This window comes from Lepisma saccharinum, chromosome 28 (assembly GCF_977018435.1).
Source record: "Lepisma saccharinum chromosome 28, izLepSacc3.1, whole genome shotgun sequence".
In the NCBI taxonomy this organism is placed as follows: domain Eukaryota; kingdom Metazoa; phylum Arthropoda; class Insecta; order Zygentoma; family Lepismatidae; genus Lepisma; species Lepisma saccharinum.
Genome location: NC_139256.1, coordinates 21053832 through 21079720, shown reverse-complemented (window position 1 = coordinate 21079720; position 25889 = coordinate 21053832). Strand labels below are relative to the sequence as shown.

The window sequence follows — 25889 nt, the reverse complement described above, 5'->3', positions numbered from 1 at the left end:
TTTTACAATGAATTTATCTTTCACAGTGTTTGCAATCTTAATGTATGAATCTGATTTGACAGTGGTAAAGGTAGGCCTATTGCTATTTTTCTTTAGAAAATGTTTTTAGTGAAAATATGATTGCGATGTGCAATGTATTGATAGCAGTGGTGTAGGAAAATGGGGGTACAGGACTACATTGTGCCATTCAGATTCTCGGGAGGGGCATAACACCATCAATCCACAATTTGTGCATGTTTTCTTCTAATATATCGCAAACTATAATTTTTTTTAAATAAAAATTAGATAGAAGCATCAAATTGATTTCTTAAATAGAAATCATGATTTGTATGCGCCCTGAAGTCAAACGGTAGTTGCAAACAGTGGCGGCGGTTCGGTTCCAAAGCTGCGGGGGCAAGGTACCAATACTGGCGGGTGGGGCAAGGTCAGTTTACTTTCTCTTTATACATAAGGTTTAGCATAGTGAGGGGGCAAAAGTGGCAAAATGTGGGGCACAACTACCCCCACGCCCCTCTGATCGCCGCCACTGGTTGCAAATATGTACCATCTGCAACCTCACCACCTTAAACTCAATTAGAATTACTTAAATTTACGTACCAACTACCATGCCATTTACTATCCATTGAAGCCACCACGACCTCCTGATGTAAATCCAGTACTGGGTGGTTGAAGATGACCTCCTGGTACGCCTGAATGTCCGTGGCTTGATCTGGGAGACGGTAAAGACTCATGGTGGGCACCGGTTGGTCCATGATGGTGTTCTGCTGGTGCAGTGTGACCACCAGCGTATGCTGACGGTGGATAACCGGCCTTCATTGGTGGTTTTGGTGCAGGTGCCGGCGGTGGTGGCGGATGTGAAGGAACCACAGGTACGGGAGTCGCAAAAGCCACTGGTTTAGCTATGGCGATTGGTTTCACCACAGAAATTGCATGCGGTGCAGCGATTATGGGAGCATATGCAAAGCCGTATGGTAAAATACCCAAACCGCCATACCCTAAAACGCCATGGGGATGGTATGGTGCGTAGGTGTTGTACCCAAAAGCACCTTGGGCAAGTCCATAACCGGGTTCAGGGAGTGCTTTATACCCGTACCCGTGGTTGTACCCTAATCCAAAGGGTAGCGCAAAACTGTACCCAGGTCCTAAGTGACCTTGGTTGTAATGGTGACCTAACCCTAAGTGGTTGTAAAAAACGGGTGGGGCATATGAAGGTACTCCCCTTTTCTCCTTAACTTTTTCGCTTGAAGCGTTAGTGCCGATTAGTGCTGCTGCAGACAACAGAAAAATGCGAATCTGCAAAGAAAAAGACAATTTGTTATGAAACACAAACCATAAAGTTTTGCACTTTTGATCATAATACACAGTTTGTCCTCACTCACTGACCCATCAACGCATAACTCAAACCCATCTAAGCCTGTAAGCAGCGTTGAAACCTGTCACTTTCCTGCAGGGTAGGGAGAGGGGGTGCCATAGACATCAAATTATAATACAAATAAAACAATACTAATATTTACAAATTACCACTTACTTATGATTTGAAATTAAATTAAGCGTAACTATACTCTGTCTCAGGAATATCTGGAGCGAGCGAACGAAAGTACGTCTCTGCGCAAGTAGTGACTCGAGAGGGCTCGACCAATGAACACGTGCATATCAGCGTGTACTGCTTCGCTCCGCCCACCACCTTCCTATCCTTTTGCACGACCTTGCTCCAGAGATTCCCGGGATAGAGTATAGGTAGATAATTAACTGCCATTTTGAGAATGAGATTATGAGAAACTTCCCCCTAAATTTATCTAATGGATTAAATATGGTGCACCCAGTAGAAAAAGTGACTTGGAACCAGCTCATCTGTGCATACAGTGAACTTAAAACAACAATTCACACAAAAAATTGTGCCATGATGTAAACTTTTTTTTAATATGTTTTACAAAATTTCATGTTGAATTTTACATAATTGATGACGTGGTCCGCGCCATTATCGTCACTGTGGGCATCCCTGCAGTGAAATCTAGAAATCACCATTTCTTTAGAATAAACCGGCGTGAACGCTCTCTATGAATAGCAATTAAAACATTTGTGAAATATATCTTCTGGTGGTTATAGGATGAGAAGTCTTGTTTGTTCCAGGCATGTGCTGTGTACATGTACGTCACAACTCGCTGCTACGTAACTTGCAATTTTCTGGTTGATGTAGTCCTTGTACCAACAGACCATGTGCAAATACAAAGGCAGCATTGCAAAACCCTGCAATTGTCTCTCTCTGTTGCAGAACTTCTTAATTTCAGCATGTTATCATAGTAGCATTATAAACATGTTAATTAGCACAAATTCCCAATTGTACATGTCTTGTAACAAAGACATGCAAGGCGTGGAGTGCTCGTGCAGGTAACAACAAAATGTAAAGAAATTAAAAAGTTTTTTTTTTCTCAATAAAATAACAACATTGTTAAATATGTTAACCGACAGAATTGCAGGCGAGTGTATATTGCAGAGCACATTCTTTCTGCAGCCGACAAAAGCAAAGAGGCAGGGTGGTCTGCTACCCTCAAGAGGTAACAAGAGGAAAGGGTGCTAATGGAAGGGAACATCGGGGAAAGACTTAGAGGCAAGTGTGCTAGGGGGTTGTTCATATGCCTGTTTAGGGGACCAGTTACCGCTGCAGCCTACCGGTTCAGCAAGTGTTGTCACATTGGATTTCCAGAAAAGAGCTAAATTCCGCCTAAAACGGGGATACTATTTCTCTGAAGCAACAAGAGCTAGACTGCAAAGCCAAAGCTGAATTTAACTACAACTGAGGCCGTTTACGCAATAGACGAAAAGATAAGTACTTGATGCGATTCGTGATTTGGACAAACGTTGCTTCAAAAAACTAAGTTGCCAACAGTAGTACGTCTACATCTGGACTTCCCTTCCACCGCTGGAGCAGGGGAATTCTGTTGTCTGCTCACCGCAGAAACGTCAAACTGACCTGAGAAATGTGTGGTTCTTCTTCCCTTTTCCACCCCTTTGCAAAGAAACAGAGATGGTTGACAAGGCTCGACCATTATTCACTGGATTTTCGCGGTCTCTCATGAGTGGTAGTTCTTTCTAGGAGTGATTGTGGCTAAATCATTCATTGAGCGGATTGAAAAAAAAAATAAAGCGAAATGAACAAAAATCCAGATCAAAGGCTTGTTTTTTTGGGGGGGTAGGGTGGAGATGATAACGTCTGATGGCCAGTAACACTTTTGAAAAAGTCATGCCACGCCACTGCATGCAACCATAAAAAGCACATAATTTTGCATAAGAAATCACCATAAGGATAACAAAACAACAAAAACAAGCTGGTAAATAAGAATAATTGAAGACACTGTACAATAGTTTACAATTTTGATCACAAACATGAGAGTACCAAACTCTACAACGAAAGATAATTATTTTTATTGTTATTTTATGTCACTTTTCTCTATTAATCGCAACGATGTAGATGGGCTTATGAAACAAATGGTGCAACAAACACATTCATGCCTTACACGGGTTTGAAATATACGACATCTAAGGTCTACCTCGATGGAGGTAGGCTGACTGAAATAAATTTACAGGTGTAAATTTTTAAGTGTGTCGCTTTAACACCAGTGTTTTTTCAATGTGCCTTCACTCACTGGGGAACGACTTTTGGTCAATAATGCCATCTCTCTTTACTGTGACGACTCTTCTTTTCTTCATACCATTAGTGTGTCTACCAGTGTGAAAATCCTGGAAAAGTTAGGATTTTTTTTTCCTGGAAAAGTTATGGAAATGTCATGGAAATTTATTTTTTACTAGAAAAGTCATGGAAATGTCAGGGAAATTTACTGTGTTTATGGAAAAGTCAACATTTTATAGTAGTGTACTGAAAGAAGTTTTTTGAGCAAAAAAGAAAAGAGAAGACAAGCATGACATTTAAAGCTTGTTGACAAACTATACTTCAGTTTGATGTACTGAATATTACTAAAAGTTACACTAAATTCTAACTAGTTTCATGTAGAAATTTACTACAATAGGTGGCTATTGAAATTTACACATTCCTCTTTGCTTTTTAGTGTGTTTGGTAAATAGTTGTTGGGAACAATACACATGTCATGAAATTGTTCTATAATTATGTATTATCTATGCATTAATGTATGATTTATTATAAAAAAAATATTCGTTGTTAATTATTAGTTAAAACATGGCAAGTATCACATAAAAACTCATCCCTGATACTTGATTCCCCCCCATATCTAACAGTCAATTATTGTTGAGCTCCCCCTTCTCATTATTACCTTTACATGTGAAGTAAATATTCCAGTATATGGTTAGTGGGATTCTCCAAGTGTGCATTTAGCTGAAATAGTGTCCTTCTCCAGACATGTACAATTTTGGTTCTTGGGCTGAGAAAGTCATGTATTTTTTTTACACCAAATTGGAGACACCCTGAATTGTATATTTGTTTAAGATATGCACTTATGATTTCCATAGGATAATCACAAATAAAGGTGAAATAACATGAATTGGAACAAATATACACTGTCATCCTCATATATGCTCCTGAGGTATAAACTCCTTTCATTTATGCCCATCATACACACTGACGCAAATACAGATCGAACTCTACACTACAACATTAGAAAGATGACGGAACAGTACCAGTGATTATTGAGTGTAACAACGTCCATAATGCGTGGGCCTACCTTTCAAAAGTCACCCATCATTTCACTTTCCCGCCACTTTCTACAAGTTAGTTATCAGGCCTGCTTTCCTCTCTTGTTCTCTCTCTCTATTTATTTCCTGACTGATCACGTTCCTTATCTGTGTGGGCTTCTCTACGACAACTTTTACCGAACGATGTGCGAATGCGTGGTACAGTGTGGGCTGCAGAAATCTGAAGTCCAGATAGCTGGCCATCCATTCTGTTGAATTCCCTTGTTCTTTGTGGGCGTTTGGTGGCTGAAAGTTGTTTCCCAAAGCTGCCTCGACAGCTTATCACTGATATGTTTACAGTTTCCAAGCCATTTACAGCCTCTTTCTGCATCCAAATTCAACGTGTATATGTCCTTGTCTAAAGTGCAGTCTTTCAAATTTTGAAAGACAAGAGCGTTGCCTTTATGAGTTTAACATGTTCAGATTTATTTTGGAAAACATATAAACTAATGTTTCGGACTGTAGACAAACCACATAACCTACTCTGAGAAACTGATAGACTAAGATTTCAGAATATAAATAACCAGAAAAATTTGCTCTCGAAAAAAGATAGACAAAGACTTTGGACTGTAAACACACCACAATACCTACCCTTAAAACGCATAAAGTATCTCGGAATGTGGATAAACCACAGAATCTGTGTCTCAAAATGGATAAACTAAGGTATCTGTTAATGTAAACAAACCACAAAATGTATTCTGGAAAACGGATAAACTAAAATATCTCGGAATGTAGATAAACAGCAGAATCTGCTCTAAAAAAATGGATACTAAGATTTCGGAATGTAAACAAAACACGAAATCTGCCCTGAAAAACCAATAGACTAAGATTTCTGAATATATCAGCCCTGTCACACTGGGATACCAGTTAGAAACACAGAACACTGCGGCGTGAGAGATACCCCAAGCTGGCATCTATACCAATTCGGACACCAGACGAAGTTAGTTACATGCAGTGCTACCAGTAAGATACAAGGCATGAAGTGGAGTCGGTCACACGCGGATGCCTTAAACGATGTTGCCATTTTTGTGAATTGTTTCCCGCTTGTCAACGTTTGTTATTTTTCGTTACGAAATATGGAAGAATTCATTCTGGAAATGAGAAAATAAGTCAGAAATATGAACCTGGCATTCGGTGGCTGTGCAAACCACAAGTTAAAGTAAACATGTGGGGAGAAGGGGGCTCTCCAATGAGAAGAATGAACCAGATAACATTAAAAGAAATGTTTACACACTATAATATTTAAAACTTCACAAATTGAATGTGAACGTCTTTGATTTTCTTCTCGGAGGCTGTACTTGTGTTTCTCAACTACTCTTTTGAATATAGTTGTTTTGTCATGAAAATGTTGCTCATTAATAGAAGACATAAAAAAATTGAACATTGCACTTCAATTGAAAATTTGTAGGAAAATTTTTGTTTTAGTCATTTAAACATCTTGTGCGTTATTTTCATGTTAAAGTCATCCTACTAATAATTATACTTTCTTCTCTTTCAGGTAAGTGATTGCTATATATGATGCATTCTGGCCCAAAGGTTAAGTACAGCTCTTTGTATTTCTTCTACAGTATTATTTCTAAATTTTAGAGATGTTGATTTGTTTTGTTTTTCGAATATAGTTTTGAGTTTATGATATAAAAATTCAGAAGTTCTGTGGATAGAAGTATCGAGGAGAATGTCATATTTCTTATAATGTAAATGTTAACATGGTTTGAACTGGTATTCCTCAGGATGAAATTGACCTCTTTTAAAATAAGATTTCACTGTCCACCATTAATGGATGTTTCCAAATGTGAAGTTCATTTTCTTTTCGTCTGTTTCTTTGTGCTGTTGGAGATGATTTGTTAACAAGCAACAGCACAGTAGTAAGACCCCCCCGTCTGTCCCACCTAAACCGGAAATGAGATAAGATAAGAGCGGAAATGATAAGATAAGGGGTAGGCGTTTTGTGAGTTAATTAGAGTGTGTTTCGAGCCGACAGGAAGTGATAAGATAAGAGGTGGCGAGCCGACAGGAAGTGATAAGATAAGAGGTGGGCGTTAAGTGTTTTTCTTGGAACTCTGGAGATAAAGGGGAACAGGAGGAAACTTGTTCGTGGAATGAAAGTTTTTAAATGTGTCTGGTTTTTTGGTTTGTAATGGGTGTTACCGTAACGTCACCTGTGTTTGAATCTGGAGTTGAGTTGTTGTTAATGAGGACTTGATAAGGGTTTCCGGTGTTGATGAGATAGGTGGTTATTTTTGGGGGCGTTTCCCGTTTGAGACCGTTGATGAGTCTGATATTCCTGGAAATGTGTGTAACGTTTTTCTGTCTGAATAGAACATGCCCGAACATGTTTTGGGCGTAGGTTTGTATGAATTTGCAATTTCTGGGTGGTGTAACGGTTCTGTGTGAACATGCGCGAACATGTTTTGGGCGTAGCCTTGTAGTTTTAAGTTTGTTTAACGGAAATGGTGACGTAGGAGGGAAAAGGGTATAAATAGAAAGGATAGAGGATAATAGTATCATGTGAGGATGGATGTAAGCGGTACACGTTTGTCTGATAATGGTGTGAATTTCTACGAGATCAGCTACGAAGAGTTCTGGGAAGTTGTTCGGTCTTGCGGCGATCTGGACAGCGATCGAACGGCCCTGGATCGGTTGCTGAGTTATTTCCCGTTTATGTATGTAGCGATACCTGAATCTCCCTGGTGTGGATGTCACGTGGTCAACGGTTCAGGAAAAAGACTTCACCGTCGCTGCGAGACTTTGAAGGAGATAGAAGAGAGGAAAAGAAGAGGTGACGAGAGAACAGGATTTCCGAGTCACGGGTGTATCTGCGAACTACGTCGCAGGAAGGAAGAGTTGGGCGAAGCTTTGAAGAAGAGAGTGAAAGAGTGGCTTTCTTTGTTGGCAGACAGAAATTCCGTGTGGTGTTCTGGCTGTGATCGTCCATTGTTACTTAACTTAGAAGGTCATCCTTGTTTCCCTGTGGTTCCTCCCGAAGGTTTCGATTTTCGCAGACGGCTGTTCCCCGACGATCCTGAGGATATTCTGGCTGAACCTTTATCGCCGATACCGAGGACCCCGTCACCTACAGTATCTGATTTTGAGAATATTCTGGCTGAACCTTCATACCCGATACCTACAGTATCATACGAGTTTTCTTTGTTCGACATATGAGAGTGTATACTTACCATACTCGTCTGATAGCAGGCGGTCCTTTTACCACCGATTATATGTCGGTGAATGCGAGATACAAGACTTACAGAAAGTGGCCAATAGGATTACGTCAGACTGCTGAAGAATTAGTCACTGCAGGTTTTTATTATTCAGGATTCAGTGATAGGGTAATATGTTTCCATTGTGGGTACGGAGTGTGTGATTGGACATCCGAAGATTGCCCGATTCTAGAACATTACCAGGCAATACCAGCCTGTAGTTACATACAGAGTGTTGCAGCGTTACACAGTGATTCGAAAAGTTGCAAATATTGCGACAGTGTGGAAACTACTGAAAAAACATCCGATAATCAGAGTGTGGATTCTGTGCTACTCTGTAAAATATGTTTTGAAAACGCTTGCAGTGTGGTAATTCTTCCGTGTCGACATTTTGTAGCCTGTGGTCTCTGTGCCTCTCAATTGGACAAGTGTGCCGTATGCCGGGGCAGCATTGAAGATACCTTAACTGTTTTCACCTGTTGAACAAAATGGATGCCTGTTTTTTGGACATTCAAGGTTTTCGAGGAGTCGAAGGAGAATTTGTGTGTAAAGAAGTAGGAATTTTAAAATTTCCTTTCGACAGTGCATTTGACTGTTTAGTGAAACCTCCATATGGTTTACACTTGTTGAGTGAAAAGTATCGCCGAGTGAATTACTGGCTCCGTACCAACAAACATGGTCTCGATTGGAATGATGGTTGGCTACCGTACGAGAAATTAGAAGATCTTCTGTATTTAGTGCTTATGAATCAGCAAGTTTATGTTAAAGGTACGGAGAAAATGAAATGGGTGAAAACATTAGTGGGGAAAAAAGGTGAGGGTAAGATGACTGTATGCAATATCGAAGAACTTGAATGTCCAAAGTTAAGCAGTGTCAAAAACAGTGCAGAAAGTTTAAAATGTAAAGAACATGGTAAAGGTGAAAAAACCTGTGCAGTTGAAAATGTCTGGAAAATGTACATGTTTTATTGTAAGAAATAAAAAAATGTTCAAAATATACAAATGTTTTATTTATAATTGATAGTGTGGATATAGAATAACACAAATGTTTTATTTACAATTGATGATATAGAAGGTTTACAATACCTGAAGGGTTATATTAGAATACATAAAATAAAAAAGACTGAATTACAATACATAAAAATAACAATGGTTCATTTACAATATGGAATAGATTTACAATGGATACTTTACAGCATCAGATACATAACATAAGTTATTTACAATATCAATGTGTGTCCAAGATTGTTCTGAAGATATATTTCAATCATCAATTCGTTGTACCAGAATACATAAAAATAGTTCACTACATCGGGTACTTCTTTTTTTCCTGAACTCATATTCTTTTTTATACAATATACAAAAGCCTCCATTTCGGGTTGTAATTTATGATAACGGTCGTTCATTAATTTTTGCAGAGGTCTAAAAAGGTTACACAAAAATAAGTGTAGTTCAGAATCTGTGAAAATAAAAGCATCTGGTGAATGATGTTGATACATTGAGATGCAACGTTTCCCGAAAAAATTTACACCACTAACGGTGATATTTCCAGTAACCAAATAATTGAATCGTCGACCTGTTTCGACGTAATTTAATAAGTCAGATTTCGAAGCACACAGTTCTCTAATCTGTTTAGAATCGATACGTACGGGTGATCTCCCCTGTTGCGAAAACTCCCACACTAAATTGAAAGGGGATTCTTTTTCGAATCCTATCGCTACGTACTTGCTCTTCTCTTTGTTCAGAAAATATGTGTTCGCAAGATAGAGATCGAAACATGTCTCTACGGTGTGTAGTTCAGGACACTGGATTGTATCTGTGGAAAAGCCTATTTCCCTACGTCTTTTTATGAAATCACAATCCGTAGTCACATCGATTCCCTCGTCAGCCGCCTCGTTCTTGATAGTAACGGTTTCTAATTTAATGGGTTGCACACGTTTTCGAGGTTTACGTTTGGAAACATCATCCTGATTAGTCATGCGCGTCACAAGTTTGTCGTGTTTCTCCATTATAGAAACAGCAGGAGGTTCCATGATGTGTTCACTAGAACTGTCTCGATGGCACTGAGAGAAAGATACGCAGCACACATTTTAAATAGATTTCTTCATGACACGAGCCTGGATTGTGTGGATAGAACAACACGTTTGTTCCCCTCTGGGACACTTGGAATGTGGTAAACATTTGAAGATCTGACGAAAACGGTGCAGGATATATCCATCTTTACTGATACCTGGTGGAAATGTCTGGATGAAATCCTTGGTTGTAACGTGACGTGCTTTGTAATAAGCATACACGCAACAGTAATGACCGCATGTTGTGGCCAATATCCCCTGTAAGGGAATGCTGTTGTAAGTCCAGACCGAGGAATGACTGTTCAGGAAAGTTACGAATTCTTGATAGAAAGGATGAAATCCGTATGAATCGAAATACTCGGCCACATTGTTTTTGTCGAAATAGAAGGCCACCCAGTGTGTACCCCGGGAGTCGGACTTGTCAGTGTTTGCGATGACCAAGGCTGGCTTAGGAAACGTCCGAGGTAAAAGATCTCTCGGGTAAACACCGTAAAAAATGTTTCTGGTGGAACAGTTACGAGATAGAATCTGTCTGATCTGCGACGTGTTCATGCTGCTTATGTTTTCAATAATGTATAATAATGTGTCTGTCTTTGGTCATTTCTATGCTTCCAGGGGTGTTGTCAAGTAGTTCGGGAAACACTTGTATGTTCACAGGTTTTGAAGTTGTCACTTTCGAAGAAACACTACTATGCTTAATAGTACGGGTTATCACTTTGGTGGGTTTTTCCATCACAAGCAGTATAATGTTTACGTAAGAGCTATTTCGGTAACACTGGGAGTCAGAAACACAGGCACATATATTTATGGAAAATTCGGTCTCACTGATGGAGGATGACACTTCTGTCTTTAGGTATATCTACTGCAGATTCAAATTCAGCATACAAAAGGCATGTTATATTTTCCGACAGCTGAGGAGAAAACTGCATCTCGGCTCCGATGATGCCTTGTTCCTGGAGACTGGTGTGCGTGTCGTTTCCTGAAGAGTCTGGCGTTATGTCGTAAATCAGGAAAAACAATCCGTTCTCGAACATTTTCCGTGTGATCTGGTGTCCGTAATTGGCGTGGTGAATGCCTGTACCGGAAAATAGAGTTTGATAGGCACGTGTTATCAATCCGCTGTTTCCTCCTGTGGTGATTTGTAAAGGTTCGGAAGGTACGAGTTCTCCATTTTTCACAAGATGGAAAGAAGATAGGTTAAAACTTCTAAAGTCGAACGGATTTTTCTTACTGTCTCCGAGAAAGCTGGCGGTGGATACCATAGCAAAAAGAACAACATTCGGAAAAGGACCTTGAAAAGCATTATCGATCGAAATCTGCTGCGTTCCGGCGACGTAAGAATAAGCTTTGATGACGCTTCTGGTGAACGGATAATGAGCAGGAGCGTAAGTGAGTGCTCTGTCTATGGCCAAACTGGTGGTAGGAGTAGGAATGATGTGATTTATTTCGAGAACAGCTTTTAAAATTTTTATTCTTACTGTAGGTGATGTCTGGTCTCCCCAGATGTAAAAAGCGTCACGTGATCTAGCTAGATCTATGCGTACTTCAACACCGTTGAGCAGGTATTTAGACTGGTGGAAGAAATCTATGTGAAGTTTTCCCATAAGGTCGACCACGGCTGTCACTTCCGTAGGATTTCCGATCGTCGAAACATACTGGAAGAATTTTTTCCTTGTGGTGAAACCTGTGTTGTCGGCAGTGATTTGATCTTGATGTTCAGGTGTGTCCAAATACCACAGGGCATTCGTGAGATGCGTGTTTGCGGCATCGCTTCCGTAATTGATAGCTGCTTCGAAGATCGCTTTATATGCGTAATTGTTATCGGCGGTTGTTACAGCAATGCCGTTGAGAGTCACTGTACATTGGGAAAAGAGTGAATGGAGAAGATAATTCACGACCCCGCAGTTTTTTGTGAGGGCATTTTCTGTTTCGGAAGCACTCATGGGACTTCCATCCTGTTTAACCATTTGCGTTTGCAGACGGAGATAGGCAGATGAAAGATCGAGAAAATCAGTTCCTGCCGCCGGTATGACAAACTGAATTATATTCTGATTATCGATGGAAGCGATAGGTTTGTAGGTGGCTGTGTACGTTTTTTCCACATTTTGCTGAATAGGTTTTTTCCGGAAGAGGTCGAACTGCGAGATCATGCACATGTTATCCTCCATCATTATCCAAAAATATCTTTCCCTGAGACCTTCTGTTTGATTTTTCTTTTACGTGTTCTCCTAGATTTTGCAGATGTTTTCCTTCGTTTTTTGGATGCTTGTTTTTTACGGATCGTAGATGTTCTAATACGGGTGGCTGAACGTTTTAACATCAACTGAGCAATTCTTGTTGCAGGTTTGGTTCTTATACCGGAACCTACCAGAGAGTCGATTTTCCGTTGTGCTTTACTTTGAAGATTTTGACCTGCTTCACGTACCCGTTGACGAACAATAGTTTTCGGAGTTTGTTGGGTTGTTGCAATGTCGGTGATAATGTTAGCTCCTGTTTTTAAAGCTTCTCTTCCGATCGTCTTTGCACCGCTCCAGAGTAGAGGTTTCACCATTCTAAACAGTCCTGCGAAAAGTGACCCCAATCCTCTCCCTTTTTGATTTCTAGTTGAACGGTAGATGGGTCCAATTCCTCCACGGATTTGGTTACTGTAATATTCGGTCTGCGAATTCATGGTGATTCATTCGCTTTTCGACAAAGACTGAGAGAAATAGCTGTCTACTGTTTTTTAAAAGGACTTTGCTTTTCTACGAAAATGTAAAACAGCGATTGTGGGTACGGACCCAGTTCTCAAAGGTAAAAAATTTCCTTTTCTATCGTACAAAGCAATTTCTATTGTTTCGAAAGAGGCTTTATCCAGAGGAACGTAATGAATCGGGTCGAATGATTGATGGGCTACGGGTACTGTGCAAGACGTATTTGTGTCCGAACACTGTTTTCGGGTAAGACGCAAGAGACGTACCATTTCTCCCCCGACCAATTGTTGTTTCACCAGATCGGAGTAAATAAATATATATGGGTTTTTATCCACAACGCTATTGGACTGTGCGTGCGTAGAATAAATAGATTTCAATATGTCATATCGAAATTTAGCATAGTCATCAGTTTCGTTTATGGGTGTAACGGTATTTGTTGGAGCATCGTCAGGTTCAGGCTTAGGAACCCCTATCACGGATAGATGTTTGTACACAGCCTCTTTGAAGAAAAACCTGAGATGAGTAGGAACAGCTACATTAGCAGGGTCTGTTTTCAGGAAATAAATCAGATCCTCTATCGTATATGTTGTTGCAGGAAAATAAAATGGTTGTTCGTTAATATAGAGTGTGTTATCCGCACAAACAGTAGATCCAAATGTTCCCCATTGCGGTTCCGTCAAAAAATGCCAGAATTTCTCGAGAACGGATCTCCTTATTTCCAGGTCGTCGGGGAGAGATTCGATGATGGTAGAGACTAGGTCCTCAGCACTTGCATATGTCCGAACAGGAAGAGTTAACATTCCAGAATCAGTTTCCAAAACATTGTCGTATAGAGTTGAATAATGTAGTTCTGCCAATCCGACTTCCCACAATTCTGGAGACAGATCGATCCGTTTAGCAAGTTTTACGGTGAAATGGGTGAGTGTGTTGTCTGGAAAATATTCCTCCGATGCAGATGATAGGAGGTAAACGTAGAAATTTTCGTCCATTCTCGCCGAACACAGAGGACTCACTGGATCGCAGTAACGTTATATTTTGATATAAATATGTTATTTTTCCGACAACTGTTTTACGGAAGATGCCTTGATCCACGAATCGAAACTAGGTGGATATCCGAGCCAACGAACCAGGTATTCCAAATTTTTACCTTTTCCCCGGGTGTTCAAAATCTTATCAATTTTATACTCTTCTTCAGGATCCGAATAAACTTTCTGCAGTTCATGTTTGTAAAATGTACCTTTTACTGGTTCTTCATTTAAGTCGTCTAATATGTATACAGGTACAGGTGTTCGCTGAACAAGAGAATGGATTTTGAAAAGTTCTCGTGACCACGATTGTTCGTATCCTTTCTCGAAATGTCCTTTGACTACAGAAATTCGTACGATATCACCAACATTCAGATCTGAAGATGGTTGCGAGACATGTTTGTCAGGTTTGTTGAGACGTTTCCACACAATGTAAACGTTTGTTTCGTTGACATCTCGAGGGGCCATTCCTATGGAACTGTGGATCGCCGTATTGTAACCTTCGAGAAGTTGCGGTAAAATATCTACATAGCGTCTTGTCTGTTTTGAGGTGAAATATTTCCACATCCGTTCTTTTAATGTTCTGTTGAAACGTTCCACTACACTCGCTTTCACAGGATAATTTGTTGCTGTCGAGAATTGTACATGTTGGTTTTTCAAAAATTTCTGGAATGTAGAATTTGTAAATTCCGTTCCTTGGTCGGTCTGTAGTGTAACAGGTTTCCGTCTGTTTTGTTCGAAAATAGTTTTGAAAGCTTCGGTTACAGAATTGCTTGTTTTATTTTTTAGCGGTAATGCAAAGGCATATTTTGAAAATACATCGATCACTGTCAGAAGATATTTGTATCCGTCGTTATGTTTTTGAATCGATGCCATGTCGTTGAGATCAGCTTCCCAAAGCATGTCTATGTTCCACACATTGTAACGATTTCGAGGGAACCTTTTTCTCGCCGGTTTGTGGAGAGTGTAGGTTTCCTGATGCATCAGCCATTTTTTCACCGTATCGCGGGATATATTTTTATCCCGTACCGCTTTCCACAGACGATCTACAGATGAGAATGAAGCGTGGTGTCGGGGATCGTAATATACTTTGGTGAGAATTTTATCGTGTTTCAACTTAGAGACTCCCATGACCGATCTCTCTGTCTACGGCTTTTTCTCAGAGGAACCAGTTTGTAAGCGTCAGGTGTTCTCAGAAAAGGTGTAGTTTTCCTGGAAACACGGACGGTCACTTTCTTCTTCTTCTTCTTCTGTCGATGAGACGGTCCAGGGCTTTCCGTTGGCGACGATGAGAAGTTCAATGTTTTCGGATCCGGAAGTGTTTTTTCCTGACGTTCGTCTATCAAATGTTGTGCCGTGGATTGGTACTCATCGATGATATTCTGTAACTGATGACGTGTATTACGGGGTAACGTCTCTGCCAGATTCTGAGGAAAATACGTCGATTCTGGTGAAATAGTAGAAGAACCGTCGTTATCTTGAACAATGGGAATCTGTAATGGTTCTTTGGATTTTCGACTCAGCCATAAATACTCGTCCAGTTCTTTTCTGTAAAGACGCCATTTTTGATCGTCCGATATGTTTTTCATTTTTAGGATATCACTCATTTTTTTATCTAAAATTGATAATTTGTGGTGCACAGACGATTCGATATTTCGAATACGTTCTAACTGTTCTGGTGATAAAACAATCATTTTTTTGAAAGCAGATGACATTTTAGTGTGGGAGAAGAGTTCCAAGAAGTCCCGATAACAAGGAACCTAGAAGTAAAGGTAGAAACCCTCCTTTCTGGACGAGAATGTTTCTTCGTTTTTCGATGTTCACTTTGGGTTTTACAAGATTACGTAAAACCTTCTTGTAAGGTGTCAGACGACGTTTTACAGAAGGTTTAAGTTTTACGTTACCTTTTAAAACATTTAGACAGCACTCGCTTATGAAACGAATTGATTTCTTAGGAGCACTCTTTAGCAAGGATTTACGAACTTTTGTTGGAGAATTTTTCAGCAAGTGTAAAAAAGGTGAGTGTTTCTTCAACGAAATATTATGTTTAGAATGTGAACTGGTACGTCTCTTCCTCGTTCTCTTCATCTCGATGTTTTAGACATTCGTGAGGAAGATATGCTGTCGAATAATCCTTGTTAAAAATATCTGTTTGATAACGTAGAGGATCAGGTGTTGACTGGGAAAGATCAATATACAAATAACTGAAAGGGTGTTTTGTTGCATCTATATATACTTTTTCGAGTTCTTTCATACGGTGAGGATGAAGTTGTCGTGCGAACACGGTGAATTGGTTCATATCTCGTGGATTTTTGAATATGACAAAATGTTTTACGTTTAAAGAGATATCTCTACAATTTTTTCCCTGGTGGAAAAGATTCTGTGTTATGAAGACTACCGAAATATTCTTGTGGTGACTACCTTTTGTGAAAAGATCGGCAACTTTTTCTCCTTGAGCAACCATCATAAGATCATCTAAAATTACAAGGGTGGGTGTTTTACCGTTCCACGATTGCCAATCAACAATTCCTTTATGGTATTCTACATTACCAATATTTTTGGGGGTACTGTTTTCCTGATCGTAACACCATACTATTTTTTTAACAGACCCTTCTACAAGATGAGCAATAGAATCGACAAGGTTTGTCACGAAAGTAGTTTTACCACTCCCTGATGCTCCACAGACCATCATTGTAAAAGGATGAACAAGTTTAGGAAACACCATGTTTTAGAATTTTTACGATAGTGAATTGGAGGAATTCGAAAGACAAATGATAGTTTTTGATTCTGCTACCATAATATATATTTATATAAAAATCACCATTGGCAATATTAGAAAATTATTTGTCTGTACATTTAGTAATACGCAAATGGGTAGAAGATAACACAGTAGTTTCTGACTCTGTTACCATAATATATACATAAATTGACAATATATCTACATAGCATTACTTTTTTTACAAAATGTGAAACATATTTACATACTACATTTCTACAAGAACACATATTTATTACATACAAAACCACAAAATGTTATATTTTAAACATAAAATTATTGACCAATGACAATTTAGAAAATTATCTGTCTATACACATAGTATGTATTATATACAAAAAATATTATATATACAAAACAAAAAATGTTATATTTCACACAACATTGTTCACCATTGTGGATATTACAAAATTATCTGCCTGTACATTTAATAATACCCGAATGGGTAGGAGAGGAAGTCTTCAGAAAACCTACGTTTTAACAACACAGCTTGAAAAATTTTTTGTTCGTTTGTGGTGATTACTCTGAGTTCTTTGGTTCTTCTTATACGAAAAATATTTTTCACCACAACTTCTAATTCTTCACCTTTAATCATACGACACATGGTGTCGAAATTTACTACCTGTGAGGCTCCTACATTCAATGTGATTCCTTTAATTTTACATATATATTCGGGTGCACATTCTGGTTTACATACCTTAAGACTGTAACATTTTGGTCCTGTTGAAACAAATTCCCTACAAACTGCTTCGTTACCAAAAGATTCTAGCTCATCTGTCAGTTCACCGAGTGCATCACCTATTTCAGGATGGTAGATCATATCAGGGGCATCTATATATATGACTGAATCAGTATCACAATAACATACTCTGTCCCCTAATTTCTCCAACAGTTCATACAATTTTAGACGTGCATGACATGTAGTAAAGGCTGCTATAGGAACATTAATTTTCGTGTTTTGTTTGAGAACTTCCTGGATATATTTCCAATGCACTATAACAGTCTCCTGATTCAGATATAGTACACTGTTAATTGTTGTGTTAGGATCGGTCATTTTGTCTAGAAAATCTTTTGTTTCTGTAATGATACTTGTTTGGGACAGATTTTCCCGTTGACAGAATTTTCCCCACAAAGAATTTAGACATAGTTTTGCAAGGGTACGTTTTCCGGGGTTTATCTCTATTTTGGATTTATCTAGAAGAATTCCTTCTTTGCTGAAATAGTTTTGTATGTAGCGTTCTTTATCTTCTTCAGTGAGGCACCATGCAGGCCACCCACTTGCTTCTTGTTTAATCTTAAGGAAAGTATTTACATATCCTGTAAATAATCCTCCTGTCTTAGATGATGGATCATACTGCACAGTTTCATACTGCCACACTTCCAAAACAGCTAGAACGTTATAACCTAAACTGCATGCTTTTCTAACTTCGGCTATAACCCAAGTTCCATCTAGTGCACGTTCGTCTGGAGAATGTTCACACCTTTCTTCACACTGTGTTTGAAGAGCACATTTTTTACACAAAACGAACATTAATTTCTGGTTAATTTTTGCCGGTAGAACGGGGTGTAGAAGATGTCTTGGAGGTAATATTCTACATTTGATGAGACCTTCCATTTTCAGAATTTCATCTACGACAGGAATATCTTCACCAAGAAATATTTTAGGGTGTCCAACAGGATAACAGCAGTATTTGTTTACATAAGGGTATAGACTGGTGAAATCCCTATAACAGATGGTTTCATTTTCCTTTGTTTGGTAATAGGTTCTGACAGTCTCTACTCTACCACCGTAGAGAGCATCTCGAGGGTTTAAGGGTGTGCATTCTACAATAGGATGAGATGAAAGATGCACATTTATAGCAGGATTTTCTTTGAGGAATCTGTTGAAATCACATTCCCACATTACTTCAACATTATACCCTTCAATCCTGAGTGCTGCTAACTTACGACATGTCATCTCATATCGAAATCCTGCAGTATTCAATAAATCTTGTTCATTATCTTCTTTCCCACTCTGTTCATCACCATCTACATCTGTGTATTGGGGGTGTGTATTTCTTCTGACGGGCATACATCGTTGACAACCATGCCAAAAACATCCTAATGCTTCATATACTGTGTTAGTCTCTTCATGATACCCATCTACTTTGTATCGCCCACCTAATACATATTTCTCACGAGTTCGTCCCCCGTGAATAAGAATGATATTTTTCTCCTTCTCAATGTGTGTCAACCATTTTAGAGCAAATTTCGACATTGTATCAGCATGGTGGTATCCTCCTTTTGGAATTATTCCAATCGTGTTGGCAGACATGAATTTGGACCTGTATATCAGAGAACAGACAGAGGCTATGGTGATACATTCTCTAAAGATGTCTATTTTACAGATTTCTATGAAATCCGATCTCAATTTCAAACACCCCTGCCTCAAAACAGTAACATCCTTGATACAATATGCTAAAAGTTCTTTTCTGTTATCAAATATTCTGTTAGTATTTTTCTCTTCGTTGTACCACAATAGAAATGTTTTCTGTTCATCTACATTTTTCATGCGATCATAGCCATATGCTGACGGTGGTGGTATTTCTCCGACATAATTCTTGTTTTGTTCTGTATTCCACAAGTGGGGATAATGTCCCTTCTGGGTAGGTAATCCAAAAATTTTAGAAAACTCTGACAATGCCGAATGAACAAAATTCAGGCTGTCGATAAAATACAAGTTTTCATATCTCATACTCATAATTTTCGTCCCATTGAGAATAACCCTCGGATTCATTTTGGTCTCCAACATCCTTCGTAAAATAAACGTGCAATCGTACCCTCGTGCATTATGTGCACAGATGATGATGTGTGGAAATTTATTCTGTAGTTGCAAATAGGATAGGAATGTGTCAACAGGATCCTCCCAAAATATATGTTGTCTAATTCCGCAAACCTTACACGGTGTAGATAGATCTTCCGAAAGATAACATTTATGACATGCTGTTTGTAACACGATTAAATTAGGTACATGGATGAATGAGTTTTCTTTATCAGTATTAGGAATATCTGTATAACACTCAAAATCGTAAAATATGAAAAGAAATTTAGAACCACCTTTCGGTTTTGGAACACCCATATAACATAAATGGTTTATAGGTTTTACCAGACTACATACTGTACAATATTTCTTCTCACAATTGTGCACTTTTTCACGTCGGTTATTTGTTAGAATTATTCTGTGGCACTTTTCACACTGCTGAATCTCTTTACACACAGTTCCCTTTCTAAAAGTTGTAGACATATGTTTTGTAAAGCATTGACTGTTTTTGAATAAACGATGGCATATTTCACATGTTTTTCTAAAATTACTTTCCTGTATACATGGTGGTATTCCACGACACATTGGACACATTTCTTTACACCTGTGGGTGTGTGGTTTATCAAAGATAAGTTCATTACACCCTACACACACGTCTTTTGCTGCAAATGCACCCACTCTGTTTACAATGACATCAAAATGTTGTCTTGTACTGTCATACAAAAGATATATATGTTTCGAGGCGTTCTGTATCTGACCTTCGAATAAAATATCTTTTGGGTCACGAAGATTATTATGGACAATAATTTTGTAATCCACCAGATACTGCTGGAATTTTCGAAGTTCTGGAATTCCTCCTCCGTTAATTCCTAAATTCACTCCTGCTTTACTCATGAGTTCAAATACAGGTTTCTGCAAATTTCTTCCATTTACATATGATTTATAATTTGGATCATTGTCAGCACGAGCTTTACCAATAACTAAACTCTCTGCTAGACATAGAGGTTGTTTTAAACTCTTCACTGAAACTATACTTTTTTTCTGTGCAACCAATATATGGTTTGGTGCACTGTAAGCACGTAGTCCTCCACCCCCCACAGGAATACTTACATGATCAGCACGTAGAACTAGATGATCAGTAATCAAAAATGTCTTTGCACTTTGGAGTATTCTGCCTACAATATCCCATAACATATCTGCATGTAATTGGTCACTTCTGTGCCATGCTACATAGATGTCATCTACCTTTACATCTGATAAATTAGATATTCTCAAACCAATTTTATCTTCATCTTTAGCATGTCTTTTGATAAAGTTAAGAAGGTTTGTGAGCCCCTCTCGAATCCATTCATGAGGATCAATATTTTCCGAAGGAGGTTCAAAACTAAATTCTATACGATGACCTGTAGATCTAAATCTAGGATACTGCATATCTTTAATATTATGTACAGTAATGTTACCGATAGACTCAGTATTTGGTAAAACATATTTTCTTTTACGAGATTTCCTACCTTTATTTTCTACAACTGTAGGATTTTCTTCTGTTGTTGAGTTTGCCAATAATTCAACACTGTTTCTTCGAGATGGTCCTGGTTGGTTTGTGCTCCATGATGATCTTGACTGTTCAGGCCTCCACGATGACCCTGGTTGATCCGTCCTCCACGATGGTCCTGGTTCCTCAGTCCCCCATGGTGATCCTGCTTGATCTATCCTCCATGATGGTCCGGGTGAATCAGATCTCCAAGACGGTCCTGAACGAGACTCCGTATCTGGTCTGGATAAAACATTTCCCGAAGTTTGTGGTGATAAAACTAGATTCGATGTTACAGGATTCGATGTCGATGCTGATAGAGTCTGTTCCAAGGATGTCCGTCCTCGTCCGGAAAGTTCTGGTACGGACGTTGTCACTGATTGTAGTAATCGGTCATACTCGCCAATTAACGAGACACTTTCCCCTAAAATGATTTTTTGGGCGACGTATGCTAACACTTCACGTAACTGTTCGGGTGTCTTGAAATACCCATCCCTGTATAACGCCAGTAATTCGTCAGCGGATAACTGTACGTCCATGATCGTACAATGATTATTTCACGAAGACTGTTTTGTGGAGAGAACGCCGTTCTTTATATACGCAAACATGACGCAACATTTATCTCCGATCCTAACGGTTCTACTGACCCTATGTAATTATCCTGGAAATGGTTAACCGTCTTCACCACGTTTTCCTCGTAGATATCGCTATGTAAGGGTTTTCATGTTTATCTGTAAACACAGGATGTAGATAACTTCTTAACGAAGGAACGTCCGAAATGTTTATCTATCGACAAAGGAAGAAGGACGTAGATAAGGAAATAGCTCGGCTCCTAATTGAGCTAGACCGGATTTGATATGATACTGCAATCAGAGTTTACCGGATATACCAATTAGCCAGATTCAGCAATCAACTTACTATCTTGAAAGACGGTATGATACTGGAATCTGTGTTTGCGGCAGCTGCATATGTTTCTCTACGATCATTTCAAATTGTTAACGAAGGATCAGAATGGAGAACGGGGACGATGTAAGTACCTTATATTAATTTCATTTTGTCAAATAATAAGTTCATATTTACACATCGCAATCTTTATTGGTGTCGATCATCAGTTTACAAAATATATACACAGAAATTTTTACACGTAATGAAACTCTACAGGTGAGTAATTATATAATATCAGTGTTGTAACAAATCAATAGTGCCGATCATCAGTTTACAAAATATATACACAGAAATTGTTACACATAATAAAACTCTACAGGTGAATACTTGTATTGCAACAAATCAATAAACTTCCCATCTATCTCTTCGAATGCAACCGCAGAAAATTGAACAGTGTGTTAGTGTATTAGTAATGTTAGTTCTAGCTGTTCAATTTTCTCTTTTTCAAAAGCTCCACCATTCTCTTCTCCATTCCTTTCTCCTCGTCCCCCATTTTCTCCTCTTCTTTCTGCTGTCTGACACCTTTAAATAACTCCATCAATTCAAAGCACACTCGAAGAGATAGATGGGAAGGTACATACTGCCCATGTTTTATATTTTCGACGAAATCCCCGAATACCGCAGATTTTTCTTTTTTCCCGATTATACATGAAAACATTTTTATCAGATTGTCGATTCTCACTTCCATATCTTTGCACACTTCTTCCAGATTTTTTAACAGATCTTCCGCTAAGTTGTTTTCTTCGCAAAAGTCGACGTAACACGCAATATGTTTCTCCGCATGTTTAGCCTGGTTCTTATTCCATAGGTTTCTTCTTTCTCCCTTCTGATTCTCGTTCTTAAGGTCAGCATACAAAAGGTCGAAATCAAAAGGTAACAATGTCATCTGAAAATAATAAAAAAAAAAAAACTGTTATTTATGCACACGTCAGTATTATAAGCATAGGTTCTATTCACATTTTACTCACATATAGGCATACGTGATGAATCCGCAAACAGATTTTTCCTAAGTCTTACCGTTTCCACGATAACCCCACTTCCGGTCACCATTTTGGATTTCCGAGCATAGGTTCTATTTACATTTTACTCACATATAGGCGTACGTGATGAATCCGCAAACAGATTTTTCCTAAGTCTTACCGTTTCCAAAATAACCCCACTTCCGGTCGCCATTTTGGATTTCCGAGCATAGGTTCTATTTACATTTTACTCACATATAGGCGTACGTGATGAATCTGCAAACAGATTTTTCCTAAGTCTTACCGTTTCCAAGATAACCCCACTTCCGGTCGCCATTTTGGATTTCCGAGCATAGGTTCTATTTACATTTTACTCACATATAGGCGTACGTGATGAATCCGCAAACAGATTTTTCCTAAGTCTTACCGTTTCCAAGATAACCCCACTTCCGGTCGCCATTTTGGATTTCCGAGCATAGGTTCTATTTACATTTTACTCACATATAGGCATACGTGATGAATCCGCAAACAGATTTTCATAAGTCTTACCGTTTCCAAGATAACCCCACTTCCGGTCGCCATTTTGGATTTCCGAGCATAGGTTCTATTTACATTTTACTCACATATAGGCGTACATGATGAATCCGCAAACAGATTTTTCCTAAGTCTTACCGTTTCCAAAATAACCCCACTTCCGGTCGCCATTTTGGATTTCCGAGCATAGGTTCTATTTACATTTTACTCACGTATAGGTGTACGTGATGAACCCGCAAACAGATTTTTCATAAGTCTTACCGTTTCCAAGATAACCCCACTTCCGGTCGCCATTTTGGATTTCCGAGCATAGGTTCTATTTACATTTTACTCACATATAGGCATACGTGATGAATCCGCAAACAGATTTTTCATAAGTCTTACCGTTTCCAAGATAACTCCACTTCCGGTCGCCATTTTGGATTTCCGAGCATAGGTTCTATTTACATTTTACTCACATATAGGCGTACATGATGAATCCGCAAACAGATTTTTCCTAAGTCTTACCGTTTCCAAAATAACCCCACTTCCGGTCGCCATTTTGGATTTCCGAGCATAGGTTCTATTTACATTTTACTCACGTATAGGTGTACATGATGAATCCGCAAACAGATTTTTCATAAGTCTTAACGTTTCCAAGATAACCCCACTTCCGGTCGCCATTTTGGATTTCCGAGCATAGGTTCTATTTACATTTTACTCATATATAGGCGTACGTGATGAATCCGCAAACAGATTTTTCCTAAGTCTTACCGTTTCCAAGATAACCCCACTTCCGGTCGCCATTTTGGATTTCCGAACATTGGTCCTATTTACATTTTACTCACATATAGGCGTACGAAACCTATAGTACTCACCTCGGAATACAGATTTGATACCTAGCTCGTCCAGGAACAAGTGTCAGCAAGGGTGTCCAGGAACAAGTGTCAGCAAAATCGCAGATGATTACTACCTGATAGCGTACAGTCTGCCGAACTGTGTAAGTGAAACACGGCAAAACCTTTTATATACCTACCTACCCCTCCTCAAATTCCCTGATATTCTCTGCGCATTCTCTCGCGCAAGGCATCCAACGCCCACGTGCCTCGTCGGTCCTCCTCTTTTCCCGGTACACTATGAATCTCCACCTCCTCCGAGAACACAACTTTTTCTATTCTATTCACATGCTGCCTCTCGGAAACTTTTTTTCCTTTTTGCCCGCTCTCCATTCCACCGCCTACTAACGTATCCTGCACACAGTCATACCTTATCAACGTTCCCACGAACTTCTAATCCTTTATTTATCTACCCACTTCCCAGAAAACACTCGCCCACATCCGTTTCCTCCACACTCTAACGTCACCTCATTCTCCTGACATTTCCTAACACGTGTTCAATATCCTTTTTACAACATATTATCTCATTACTACCAATCTCCCAAACATGTTTCCTTCTGTTCCCCTTTATCTCCCGCGTTCCAAGAAAAACAGTTAACGCCCCACCTCTTATCTTATCACTTCCTGTCGGCTCGAAACACACTCTAATTAACTCACAAAACGCCTACCCCTTATCTTATCATTTCCGCTCTTATCTTATCTCATTTCCGGTTTAGGTGGGACAGACGGGGGGGTCTTACTACTAGCACAGTCATTTCAGTGATGACGCCAGGTTTGGGTAAGGGGATCCCGAGGCAGTCAATTTACAGCCCCCTTTTTATATACCTCACAGCAAGCAAGAAAAACTATGCTATAAATAAAATATCTTTTTAGAAATGATGGTGTGTAGAGTATGTGTATAGTAATTGTGGCTGCCACCCTCCTGTTCTTACTGACTTAATACTCTGCAGTGTTTTCTCTTTGTGTAAGTCCACTTAATGCACAGAAGAGGCTAATCGGGACTGAATCAACACTTTAAGGTCTGATACGAACCGGGAATCGAACATGGGATCTCTTGGTTATGCATTGTAATGTATTGATTACGTGTGTAATCAATTCGAAACAATTACAAGCGAGTTGTCAAAATGCACATTGCGTTGACCTTCAAACCAATACGTAATTCACGACAAAAAAGCCACAACTACGAAGCCTTTGTTTCTCTTAAATTTTCATTCTAGAGAAGTGTGATTTAGAGAGGTGCCAGGGCTCCTATGCCCGACTTCTACAATGCATGTTTACCGTAATGGGTGTTAATGTATAATGTCCATCTGGAATGGCAACATAAGGAAAAAGCCAAATATTCCCAACTGCGTCTGCTACCGTACAGTGGGATCCATGAGTATTACCGTGCAAATTGTCCATCACCATGTTCGTGCACTTTATTTGACCCAATAAGAGCTTCAAGAATTAAAAGAAAACTCAAAATAAGCTGTTGACAACTTCTGCACCAGAATAAATAAATATCCGTCGCTTAAAAACACATAGGATGTAAGAGAAAAATTAATGAAAATAGTCATGGAGAATTTGCACGGTAATACTCATGAACCCCACTGTACAATAACAATTGAACTTGCTCATCTTTGAGTTATGAGGCTCAATATTAGAGCGACACTGCTTCAAGGTCACCGCAACAGATATATTGATGTACCTATAACGAAGAGATCATTGCTTATGGAATACTCACCAAGATGCGCATGGTTCCTGCAGTGGTGTCCAGTCAACTTCCGTCCAGACTAG

General features: G+C 39.1%; 1 protein-coding gene across 1 annotated transcript; it reads right to left on the bottom strand.

Moving 5' to 3' along the window:
• Positions 1 to 615: 615 nt before the first annotated feature.
• On the bottom strand, positions 616 to 25889 carry LOC145980843 (uncharacterized). The gene is made up of 2 exons (XM_083113928.1): positions 25837 to 25889; positions 616 to 1293 (listed from the first exon to the last, which is right to left on the bottom strand). Exons 1-2 carry the CDS (start codon positions 25846 to 25848, stop codon positions 616 to 618), a joined length of 690 nt encoding a protein of 229 aa, XP_082970054.1. The 5' UTR covers positions 25849 to 25889.